General features: G+C 35.4%; 2 protein-coding genes and 1 long non-coding RNA gene across 3 annotated transcripts; 1 reads left to right on the plus strand and 2 right to left on the minus strand.

The window, feature by feature from the left end:
- Positions 1-470: 470 nt before the first annotated feature.
- LOC104112513 (V-type proton ATPase subunit D) lies at positions 471-2698 on the plus strand. The gene is made up of 2 exons (XM_009622451.4): positions 471-640; positions 1682-2698. Exon 2 carries the CDS (start codon positions 1699-1701, stop codon positions 2482-2484), a length of 786 nt encoding a protein of 261 aa, XP_009620746.1. The 5' UTR covers positions 471-640; positions 1682-1698; the 3' UTR covers positions 2485-2698.
- Positions 2699-10492: 7794 nt separating this feature from the next.
- LOC104112515 (uncharacterized) lies at positions 10493-11116 on the minus strand. The gene has a single exon (XM_009622453.2). It carries the CDS (start codon positions 11114-11116, stop codon positions 10493-10495), a length of 624 nt encoding a protein of 207 aa, XP_009620748.2.
- Positions 11117-11270: 154 nt separating this feature from the next.
- Positions 11271-12940, minus strand: LOC138892534 (uncharacterized). The gene is made up of 2 exons (XR_011408207.1): positions 12848-12940; positions 11271-11609 (listed from the first exon to the last, which is right to left on the minus strand). It is a non-coding gene; the product is annotated as an uncharacterized lncRNA (long non-coding RNA).
- Between the last annotated feature and the right edge of the window lie 347 nt (positions 12941-13287).

The following is a 13287-nucleotide window of genomic DNA, read 5'->3' on the forward strand; positions in this document are numbered from 1 at the left end:
CAGTCACAGATATCTCTCCTTTCTGTTATTTTGCTATCTTCGATCTTGTTTGTCTCGTTTGGCTTCGATCGCTACTAGCCTCGATCTCGACAGGTACCTCGGTTTTGAACTCGGTACCTAATCCTCGTGATTTAGTCTGTTCCGTTACGAGGCCGTCCTTCGATGCAATCTCCCGATCTCGGCCAAATAGTAAAATCGGATGGGTGCGGTTTTAACCGTATACATTATTCTATTTGTACAAATTGATTAGTTAGCTTGGTAAATTGATGCTTTCCATACCAAAATCTTTGAACAGGAGCTAATAATTAGCAATTACTTGACATTCGTATAAGTTTTTTGCTGAAATACGTATTGCATTTACATTTGTTAATTTGTCCAAGTTTAAATCTAAAAGTAAGGTATTTTTGCGAATTTTCCGAGAAACTTCCGAATAATGAATTATAGACACCCCCCGAAATATTTTCGACTATATGTCAATGATGAAGGCAATAATAGCCAGTTCCAACTTGGACAGATATTGCAATTCGATTTTCGCCCCGAGAGTTTTGTTCTTGGCACAGTTGACCCAACTCTCTTCTTCTGCTGAGTTTACTCATCAATCTCCTCCTGATCTTTCTCTTCTCCGTGCGAAATCTAGTTTGTAAGTGCCCTTCTTTGCCTAACCCTAATCCCCTTTCCCATTGTTTTCATTTGTTGGATGTTTAATTCTGAATTGTGACTTTTACAAGTTATATAGGCATGCTTGTTTGCTTCCCATATGATAATTGGCTTTTAAATAGTTACTGTTTATACTAGCCTGCCTTTTCGTATATTGTTAAAAGGGAATTAGATCATAAAAAGATGATTTTTTTCATTGTGTTGTGAGTTTCAGTTCATGGAATATTATTATTAAGCGTATGAATCCCCTTTCAATGGTTTTCATTAGTGGAATGTGAATTGTGTTTCAATTGTTTTGTATCTCTGCTCCAGAATGCGTATAGTTTATCCATTACCTGATAAACAATCTTTTTAAGGTTCAAAAATAATTTTTTTAAAAAAGAAGATCTTTCCCTTGTGTTAGGCTATAGTGGAAACCCTCAAATCTAGAGCTTATGATCTTAACTTTCAAGCCATTTCCAGTTAGTGGAACTGCTTGACAGTGGATTTTAATTTTTAAATTAAAAAAAGCCTGATTCGCATCATTACTTTAAATGCATCAGAAAAGCCGAAACTTGGATTCATTTGTGCCATTAGTTGATATGTGATCTTGTTGCTTCTTCGAGTGTCATGATTGCTCTGAAGTTGTGATGGTTTACTGATCTACCTTCCTGATAATTTCTCTCAAGGGAAAAGTGTATAAGGGCGAGGTCATTAGTTTGAACTCATGCAAAAATTCCATTCTTGTAATCATAACTATTGACTGTGGCTAAAAAGTAAAAAAGAGATATTGAAGTATTCAATTTCAGCTTCTAATATTTTGCACTTTAAGTATCCTAATTTGTCTAAAGTACTCCTTGAACCCAAATCAACCAATATGCCTAAAAATGTCCTGAGATTGGGGGTTAGTGTGTAAAAGAAATCGATATTAGTATCTTTGATAATTATTAATTTTCTTTTCTGGGATTTTTAATCATAGCATAGATGAGTTTATCCAAGTATATTTTTTCTCTATGAAAATTAAATCCTCACTTCTTTTTTTCAGCTAAGTAACTTAGCAAAATGTCCGGGCAAAGTCAACGTTTGAATGTTGTCCCCACAGTTACGATGCTGGGAGTTATTAAAGCTCGCCTTGTTGGAGCAACAAGAGGCCATGCTTTGCTGAAAAAGAAAAGTGATGCTTTGACTGTGCAATTCCGTCAGATTCTAAAGAATATAGTGTCAACAAAGGAATCAATGGGAGATGTCATGAAAGAATCCTCCTTTGCACTGACTGAGGCAAAATATGCTGCTGGTGAGAACATCAAGCACGTTGTCCTTGAAAATGTCCAGAATGCAACTCTTAAAGTTCGATCTCGGCAGGAAAATATTGCCGGGGTGAAGCTCCCCAAGTTTGAACATTTCTCTGAAGGAGAGACCAAGAATGACCTGACTGGATTAGCTAGAGGGGGGCAACAGGTACAAGCCTGTCGTGCTGCTTACGTGAAATCTATTGAGTTACTTGTTGAGCTTGCATCGCTGCAAACATCATTCTTGACTCTTGATGAGGCAATCAAGACCACAAATCGGAGGGTCAATGCCTTGGAGAATGTTGTAAAGCCTCGGCTGGAGAATACAGTTCTTTACATCAAGGGGGAACTTGATGAATTGGAAAGGGAAGACTTCTTCCGTCTGAAAAAGATACAAGGTTACAAGAAGAGGGAGGTAGAGAGACAGATGGCATCTGCCAGGCAATATGCGGAGGAGAGGGCTGCTGAAGAACTTTCTTTGAAGAAAGGCATTACGCTTGGTTCAGCCCATAACATACTGTCCCATGCTTCACAGAAAGATGAGGACATTATTTTCTGATTTGGAGGTCAGCTTTTTGGTTAAGTTATGTTGGTTGTTAAATATAGGAACGGATTATATTATTAGATGGAGAGATTTTTTCTGTTCAATAAGAGCTCTATCATGTTTGTACTTACTGAACTCTACGGGGAGCAGCCTCATTGGCTATTTGTGTGTGCTTTTTTCTATTTTTCGATTCAGTGAGCTGTTGGATGGAAATTTTATTTTTTGCTCATATTATGCCCAAGCTTATCCTCTTTGCTTGTCACAAATTTGTTGTCACGTATTTGATAATATTCTCTCCCTTCTGTACATGAGCAACTGCACTCGGAAATGCAGATAGTGAAAATGGCCATTCTTGCTAGTATTGAGTCAAATGCATAAAAAATTCTTTCATTTTTGAGATAACCTTGTTCTAAGCCTATTAGTTCCCATAATCCTTGGGTATATTGTGAGTGCGCTGCATTAGGTAAAGAGGAGAAAAACGATAAAATATACATAAGTTTTGTGGTTCCTCCTACATGTATTCTTTTGAAATCATTTGTATTTAGTGAAGTTATGAGGATTGCTTCATCCCAGCATTGAGATTGCTTCTTTTCTTGCATTCCTCCATGCTTGGAGTCCCAGACTTTATGGATGGTTTCAGCTGTATTTCATGTTGATGCAGTTTATATTCTTGTTCTAAGGCCTTTGATGCAGTAAATATTACTGATGCTAGGGGTGGCAAGTGGGCGGGTCAGATCGAATATGGGCGGGTTGAAAATGGGTTAGACAAAAACGGATAAAATATCCGATCCGCCCATATTTGAAGTTTGAATATTAACTCACAGCTTTGGGGCAAATCAACCCCTGAATGGTTGTTGTAGCTTATAAACCAAAACATTGCCAAAACATCGTGATTTATCTTGGCTTACAGGATATTTTTTGGAGCTGAACCTTTGGTGCAGTTGGTATTGCTATATTTTCTGAAAAAGTGACATTGAGATCCTGGTTAAATGATCTTTTTTTATAAACGTGGTGTCCGGGCCAGCTTGCGCGCGCCTCGACAATCTTGGTTAAATGATTTTTAAAGATATTGTGCACTTTTGGAGTGGAAATCATCTTCGACCTACATTTTTTTAGATTCATATTTTTCTGGTTTCTGACACATTAAAATTAAAGCCAAACGAAGATGCAAATTCGACTACAAGTTGAATACTTTGTCGTTCGAAAGTTAAAAGTGCGCAAAAGTTTATGGATGAAGGAGTAGTGATCTATTGATGACTAAAGACCTATGGAGGAAATAGGAGTGCAAAAGTTGTTGGTAGGATGAAGGAAAAGCCAAGAGTTGGAGAAAGAGTCAATTCCCCTGATATTTATAGCAACCTCCAGGGGTCCAATGTTCATAACCAAATAAAGAAGAAGAAAGAAGGGTGAGAGGAAGTTTCAACTGCTATTTAATGCTTTTAAGCACAGTAAATGAAACCTAATTCACTGCTCATGGTCAGAATATAGAGGTATTATCAATGCGTTGAGCATTGTCAAACTTTTTCTTGTGTTTGTCTGTCCATCCAGTTGTTTCCTTGTAATGGTTGGATGCTGGTCTTTTTTAGCAGAGGCTGTGCAAATGGTTGGGCGCAGATAATCTTCTTGGATTTTGTTAAACTAGTTTAGCTCTGTTTAGGCATTTGTACTTAACTCATTGATTTTCTGGGTTTAACTTATTGGTGATCTTGGGCTTTCTGAACATTGCATATTCTGGTAGGCTGCCGTAAAGACATCTTGTTTTTTGGGTTCTTTTTGTGCCCATTGTTCTAAGAAATTGGACAAGGATCTGGAGTTCTCAGATCTGAAGGCTATTGTCAGCACGATGTTGTATTTATATTCTTGGGATGCAATGACCGTGCGTCCTTGTTAAGTGAAGACGTTGTTACTGAGACTTCTATGATGAAATAAAGATAAGTTATTGTTCCGTGATACTAGTATGTCTTTGTTTTGGGTCCCGTAGATCGAATATTTAAGTTAATATCTGAATAGATTTTAAAAAATCTAAAAACTAGTATCAAATTTGATGACGTTGTAAACCCCAACTTTGGGCTGTCTCCTACCCCCGTGTCTGTGCTGTGAAATACTGCATGTTGCAGGAATCTAAGTAGCTGATTTAATTTTCATAGATGCTTATTGCACAGTGATATTTGATTTACTTGGTGCTTCCTTGAATTAATTCTCATCTTTTATCAACATGTTACACTACGCAAATAGTTCCGAGCTGTTCTAACTACATCAGCACTCTGGAATCTTGCTTATAGTCAGTCTTTCCCATCTCTGCTGAGTCCTGATATCTCCCACCTTATTTTTACATTTTCCATTTTTCTTTTTTTTGTGTGTGTGTGTGTGTATGTGGGGAGGGGGGGGGGGGGTAAGGTGGAAGTAATACGGGGTTTGGCTTGTAGTTTAGTGGGAAGACTGTGAAAGAGCTGTAGCATTTATTTTCCTCTTGTAGGCTTGTGCCTCTCATCAATGTGTCTGTCTATAATCTCTTGGACTCATTTCCATGGTTCAATTACAAGGTATATGAGTATACTACACTTGTGCTGTTGGCAGGAGAACAATACTGAGGGAGCCCTTAGATGGTTAGATTTGACAAAGTGCCTTGTTTCTGGTAGAAGAAAATACTAACCTGACTTACTAAATCTGCAGTACCTACAATGCTGCTAATTATGTCTTGCCTTGCAGTGTCTGCGATACTGCTAATGATGTCTTGCCTAGTTAATCTCAATATGTAGTTATTTCCCGAGAAAACATCATAAGAGGAAGAAAATAGTAGGTTTTGTTCTTAAATGGAAGTTACTTTGACTGCATTTTTCTTTAGGTTCTTGAGATTCTGAATCACTCATTTTGGTAGGAAGGAATAGTAACATGCTTGATGGCTCTCAGACGAGGGAATTATTTGTCTATAAGTAAGTATCTCTTGCTGGTTCAGAAAATTGTATGTGATGCTAGATATTTTGAGGAAGTCCAGAAGCATATTGATAGGATGACAATGAAGAGCAAAATACAGGAGCTTGAGTAAGAAAATGTAAAACAATAGCCTAGATGAGTATGCAGATCATTGTAGTTCAATGTGCAAGGGCTAGCAGGAAAAGCCTTTAATGTTATCGGACGGTTGGTATCAGATCTTAATTTCTGTAGTTTTAACTTACTTAATGGTGCTGATGATTAATCAAAGAAGTTTCTGCCTTTTGCGCTAGTCCCAGTAGAATGTAGAAGATTTCAACACAGATCTGGAACTTTAACAATGTCTCTGGTGCATGAAAGTTCACTTGGTTTAACAATGTCTTGCAATACAAATTTACTTCATGGCTTATCCCAATACTAACAGGTAAATGTGTGCTAGAATTAGAGAGGCATACTCTTATGTGTTTTGAGTTGACACTCTAAGCACTTATATTTTGAAATATACAATAACAACAACATACCCAGTGTATTCTCACAAGTGGGGTCTGAGGAGGGTAGCATGTACGCATACCTTACTCCTACCTTGTGAAATAGAAGGTTGTTTCTGGTAGTATTGGAATGGAAAAGGTCCAGATTTGTCCTTCTACTATTGTATGTTGTTTACATTTGTCCCCATTATACTTTTCGTCAATAACCGCCCCTACCGTTAACAAACTCTTCAAACTTGTCCCTAAACCTAATAGCCCTACACTGGGGCAGCATCCCTTCCAATTTTTGTCGATGCCAAGTCAGATGAGCATGTCATTCACCATAGAATGGGTCAAGTTTATGGGGCCATTCACTCACCCCTAATTTTAATAACTTAAAATCCACCAATTTTAATCCATACCAGATCCATTCCCCTCCAAATCTGTTTATTTTTCATTTTTAGTTCTATTTTTATTCCATTTTCTTTCTCTTTTACTTTACATCTCTTTCTTCCTCATCAAAACACCATGTCACCTCCTTCAGACCAATTTCACCCAACTAGAAAATCGAGCAAACAATCTAGCCAAAATGAAATAACACGATAATAACTGAATTTTTAGATTTTGAATTGAATTCATGTGTTCGTTACTACTGGATCAGATCCAAGTAAGAGATTTGAAAGTCCATTATCGAAAATTTAAAGCCTCATCTTGGGTTGGGATTTTTGCATATGAGGTTGAATTAAACTTTGAGGATTGATTTGGTAATTGTTATAGCACTGAAATTTTTTAAAATCCAGTTGAAAATTAACTTTAAACGCGGTTCATCGGCCTCACCATTGTTGAACTTGAAGAGTTCCAGATTTAAAAATTTCTTTTGGAAGTTGTGTTCTAATATTGAATGGTGGTAGGTTTGAAAATTATTTGGATCAATCATGTGAGAATCATTTCTTGAATTAAGGGAAAAAGTAAAATTAAAAAAGGAATAAAAAAGAAAAAATGGTTAAAAAATAAATGAAAAATTCTGGGGGAGATGAAGGGTGTTGGTGGTGATGAGGACGATGCGTGTGGGGGGAGGGGGTGAGCACTAAGGCAGATTAATGAGATCCCGTTGAACCCCAATTTTAAAGTTTTGTCCCATGTTTTTGGCTTGTTTGTTTTTATAAGTGTGAATCAGTTAATGAATTAACTAAGACAAATCAATAGTTGCCCTCCCTAGGGCCATTTGACTTTGCAGCTTTTTTTTTTTTTAATATGACTTGGCATTGGACATGGACAAAAATTGGAGGGGTCAACTGCCATAGTGTAGGGCCGTTATGGTTAGGGGCAAATTTGAAGAGTTTGTTAACAGTATGGACGGAAATTGACGAAAAGTATAACGGGGGACAAATGTAAACAATATACAATAATAGATAGACAAATTTGGACCTTTTCCCATTTTGAAATATATGCTATTAAGTTTGCAAACTATCTTTATACAGTTATTTAAGATCAAAAGACTCTGCAAGTTGAGCAATATTTATTACTTCAGGTAAAGAAAAATAAGAAGTAGCCAAGACTAGTGTTTATTACTTCTCGAGTAAAAGAGAAAGGAGTAATATGATACTTTCTAATTTTTTCCTCATTTACAAAGTCTACAGCAAGAACTCACACTGGATCCACCACAGCCAATTGGTAGTTGTAGATTCATCAAAAGTAATATATTCTTTCAACATGTTTTGTACTTCAACTAAAGTCCTCAACACGTAAAAAATGTGTCCTGTTTTGTTGACTTAAAAGGTATACAAATAGATATTCTGAAACTTTTTTATATGTTTCTTCTTTTTCGTACTTGAATGATATAGCTCCAAAATGTAACCCCAATACTGTTGACCAAAATATGAAGTCCAGATATGACGGTTATCTACTCATCCATAACCCCATGTTAGAAAAGTAAATTCAAATAACCACAATCTTTATGATAAAAGAAACAAAGTTTTCAATATTGAAGAATGAAGAAAATTAGGAAACTGATCAAAAGAAAAACACCAATTTAATAAACTTTCCAGTTAAAATATACAAGGGCTTTTCTTATTTCGCTAATGCTCCTCTTAACTCTCGAAAAGTCAAAGGCCTCGTTACTAGAGTCAATTAAAAATAACTAATTAATCGATCATAAGAAATGGAACTTTTTATCTAAAAATATGACCAGAGTCCAGATAAATTACACGGGTAGTGTATACACAGGTTAACGCCAGTACTGAAGATCATTTCCGGTCAGGAAGAATATGCAAAGTTGTGATCAAACTACACCACTGTAACCATATATATTTGATAATTGCCCAGAATATGTTGGCTCATAATCTCAAATTAATTAAATCATCAACTTAGAAGAGGAAACCATCGTTCTCGAAAATCAGAGTGGTAAGAAATCATGAAAAGGAGAAGCACAAGGAGAATGCCAACTCCCCAAGGAGTAGCACCAGCTCTATGAAATGAGTCTTTTTCAGGGAAGGGAATGAATGAGACAGATTTTTCCAAGCTCGAAAATAAGTGCACAATTAGAAGCAATAGCAATGGAGACACCATTAGAACAAGCTTGAATTGATCCATAATGCCTTCAAAAATAGACTCGTATTTGATGTACCATGTAATACTTACAAATATGAAGAGAACAACAAGGAAGAAACATAAATGTAGCGAAGGAGGCTGTGAAGAGTAAGTATCTCCCATTTGGGACTTTGCTTGAAACTTGAAAGAGTGAAAGGAAGAGTTTGGTTTTTGAATTACTTGTTTGGTTTTAAATTAGACTACGGTTTTTATAGACTTGGATCCCTTTTGGGTTGACCACATTTCTTGTCCTCCTCTTCTTATTTTTTCTTCTTTATCTCATTTAGCTGCTGACACCTGTCACCGACCAGGTCCAGAACTTGACATGGACCTCTTACTTAATTTTACTTGTAATAATGTCAGGGCTTACACTGAAGTTCAAAGTCCCTTCTTCAAGTTCTTAGATTTGAAAAAAGCCCCTCCTTATAATTGGATTTGGGTGAATTCACATTATGTCATACGGTTATAAAGTTCAGGGAGTCATAAGTCATTAATTGCTCTCTTGATAATTCCCAAACTATATATATATATTAGTGTAATACATTAATAGTGTAATACACTAATACATATCAGCAAGCAAGAGATGATTGTAATTTCAAATCTGAAGAGGAGGTCTTCCTAATTTTTCTTTTTTATATATTTTTCTTTTTTAATTTCTAATTTTGGAATTAATGGGGAATGGGGCTTTGGATGTCCAATTTGAGATGGGTGTGACCATCTGCATGTCTTTCTTGTGCTTGATGTATAGTTTAAAACGCCATACGAAGTTTTGTAAATATCAAAACAACTTCCCTTTGTTAATTCTTGTCGGCACTTTTTTTTTTAATTTCTTCTTTAACAAATGGGATCTTGACACGAATTTTCTTGGAACATTAAGTTAACTGCATCAACAGTGGGTTTTATCATTTTATATTGAACTTTGAAGTCCAAACTTAGGTACATGTTCATGGATTTGAACAATGCATGTTATGCTTAATCTTTTTAGCATCAATTATTCTGATACAATTTCACGAACAACCATTAGAACCTTATGTATACAAAAGGTTGTAATGATCCACAAATGACATCTAAACTTAACTATATGTCTTGTAAATATTTGGAGTGACAAAATGCTGAGTAGGAATGCTGAAATCCACTATGTTTGCTTTCTTTATTAGGGATATAGTACTAATATTAGCTAGATGACAGAAAATATCATAAATAGAACACCATAGGCGTGGCCTTTAACTTTTGACCTTTGAGGCAAGTTTCTGATCAATAGGCGAACCTTCAAAGTTAATAGTCAAAAAGTTTTGCCCATTAAACTTGAAGGTGGTATGCCTTAACTTCACTACCTATACAAATCTATATCATTGGGTGTCACACCCCTTTTTTTCACCAAAAATATCCTCTTTAAAAGATAAAAAGTAATTTTAAATCTCAAAAAGATTTCAATTTGAAAAGTGACAAAAGGTGTTAAAAAAGATTTTCTTAGAATCGTCACTTGGCATTTGATTTCGATGTGTCAAGTCATCGTTTTTTAAAAAAAATAATTTTTCCTTTTAAAACACATTTAGACTCTAAAATAAAGTATGCACCAGAGATTCTAAGTAAGGGGATTCATTTGACTCGGGAGAAGGTGTTAGGCATTCCCCAAATTCCGTGGATTTTACGGTTGCGTACTTGATCTAATTGGCTTGTAAGAACACTCAAATTGAAGCAATACACACAGAGAAAATAAATACATAAGAGGCTCGAGGCCTTCCCCACCTAAATAAAAGAAAATAGAATAAGAGGAAAAATAAGACAAAATACTATACCACACTTTCATGATGATGTCGTCCCGTACTTGGCCTTCATTTACATGTACCTCAGGGCATTCCCCGGATAGAGAGGCGGATCCAGAAATTTAACTTTATGGGTTCAAGATTTAATATTCTAGGACAAACCTCAAAACACTATACAATAATAACCGAACTATGTACGAGTGTTAATATTCAATATATTCAAAAAATACTGAACCACTAAACATAACATATATTCAGTAAATATCACCATTACAATTGTGCCCGACGACTTGTCGTGTTTTGAAAACGATCAATGATCGCATCATTAGGTAGACTTTCAAATATTTCATCTTCTATATAACAAACTAAACAGTCATTTATAAACTCATCACCAATTCTGCTCTGCAAGTTATTTCTGATGTATTTCATTGAAGAAAAAGCTCTTTCTATCGTTGCAGTAGCGACAGGCAATATCAAACTCAACTTCATAAGAAAATAAACAAGTCCCCAAGTCTTGTGCAGCTCTGTTTCAACTAGTATTTCTGAAAGATCTCCAAGCCCTTTCAAGCTAGAGAAATCACGGTCTTCTCTTACATAAAGAATATAGTTGTCAAGCTCGTAGCTAAGATCTTCAAGCTTGGAAATACTATACTCATGAGGATAAAGTTTAGCAAGGTTCATAATTCTTTCTTTATCATAATTTGCAAAAGAATTATCCGGACTCAAACTAGCCATACCAAGAAGTAGATCATTATTCACTGCATCAAAACGACTATTAAGTTCTGAAAGCTGCAAATCAATGACAACATTAAAAATATCTACACGCAAATGATGAGAGTATATCATACTTGAACTCCTATGCTTTGACTTTCCACGATGATACTTCTTATCCATTTTAGGGGATCACAATACCATGTTTCGCACAAAATGAAGAGGCATCGGCTATCAAAGATTCCCATTTAGACTCTCTCATTGATTGCAATTGGCTCTCGGCGAAACCAACGAGCTTCATATCATTTACAATATTCTGATCTTTTCTTTGCAAAGCGATTTTTAAGTCATTTGTAATTGCTAATATTTTTAACATCAAATGCAATAAATGCACAAACTCAAAAGATCTTATGTCATTCACTAGATTTTTTGCCATTGATCTCTCAAGATAATTTACACCTTCACTTATAAGAACTTCAAGAACATGAATAATTGACGAGAATAATGCAATAAAGTTACGCACTGTCTTAAAATGAGATCCCCAACGGGTATCTCCTGGCCTTTGAAGTCCAAGTTCTTGATTTTGTCCACTTCCCATATAACTTCACCAAGCATAAGCAATTCCTCTAGTTTTTGTGCTTGATCCTCTCGGAGCATCTCCCTGCGCTTAAAAGAACTTCCAATAGTATTCAAGACATTAGCAACAATATCAAAAAATTGATCCACATCAATTCTTTGCAACAGCTACAAGAGTCAATTGCAATTGATGAGCAAAGTAATGTACGAAATAAGCTGAAGGAATATCTTTCAAGATTAACGTCTTAAGCCCATTGATTTCTCCTTGCATATTACTAGCTCTATCATAACCTTATCCCCATATTTGTGATCGACTTAATGAATGCTCTAAAAACAAAGAATAGATTGCCTTTTGCAATGACAACACAATTGTATCTTTAACATGAACAATACTAAAGAATCACTCAATAAGTTTTCCCTCTTTGTTGACGTATCGCAGAACAAGAGCCATTTGTTCCTTATGAGAGACATCCTTAGATTCATCAACCAATATTCCAAAATAATCTCCATTCATCTCTTCAACAATTGCTTTCATTGTTTCTTTTGCACAAGCATTCACAATCTCTTTTTGAATATTTAGAGGAATCATCATATTATTCCGTGGAGCTTTTTCTAACACAACTTTTTTTACTTCATCATCTCTATTTGCATACCATTGCAAGAGTTCTAGAAAGTTTCCTCTTTTTGTATATGTTCCACCTTAATTGTGGCCTCGAAAAAGTATTCCTTATTGTAAGAGAAATCTTGCCACATCAATCGAAGCAGTCAACCGAAGTTGATACTCACTTTTAACTTTCTCAGACTGCTTGTCAAAAGAGGTTAAAATTGATTGTTCCTGATTCATTAAATCTCTCATCATTTCGAAACACCGATTGTGAAGACTATTCACTTCACCAATATGTGCATTAAGCCTTTTTGTAGCTTTATTCCAAGCTTTAAATCCACTATTTGTGAAAGAATCCCCGACCTTTCTATGTCCTCCATGCTCATTTTTAAATAAGTAGCAGCATAAACAAAATGTCGCATCAACTTTAATATTATATTCTAACCAACCCGAATATGAAGTGTTAAACCACTCCGGATTAAATTGACGCATTAGTCCACCAAAATTTCTTTTTGGAAACTTATGATTACAAGGTTGACATGGTCCTTCTTTAATATAATATCTCCTCACCCGGTCACGTAGATTAGAAAAATATTCTGATATTTGATTTCTTTCAGCAGGATCAGGTTTTAGATCCAAATTCAACATTTCATCTTTGTTTAATTCTGTTGAAGGCTTAATATTATCATGAATAATTGGACATAGAGAAGTACTTGGCAAAGGAGAGCTAGTACCTGAACTTGGAGGAGTTGAAATAGCCTTAAAAAATCTCGTGATCGTCATATATATATAAGAAGCAAAGTGTTCCCTGCAAAATTGATTTTGAATGATTTTATTTGCTAATTGCCAGCAAAAAACTTCAAACAAAAAAAAATTAATCATCCATAAGAAGTAGATAATGAGCAATTATACCATTATTATAACTTATAATATATAAACTACATCATAATAGAGAATCATAACCATAGAACCATAGATTCGTACCAGCAAAATCAAGAAGAAGATTGATCGTAGGCCTTTGATTTTTGAAACACTAACTTTAGAAGTTTGGGGTTGAAGAAGATTCAATTTCTTAATCTGCTATGTGCCCGAGAAGAATAAGACTCCTTTTGATTTTTTATATTTTTGAAAAGAGTATAAAAGTCCATTATGTCAATGAAGTATAGTAAAAAGT

This window comes from Nicotiana tomentosiformis, chromosome 1 (genome assembly GCF_000390325.3).
Source record: "Nicotiana tomentosiformis chromosome 1, ASM39032v3, whole genome shotgun sequence".
NCBI lineage: Eukaryota > Viridiplantae > Streptophyta > Magnoliopsida > Solanales > Solanaceae > Nicotiana > Nicotiana tomentosiformis.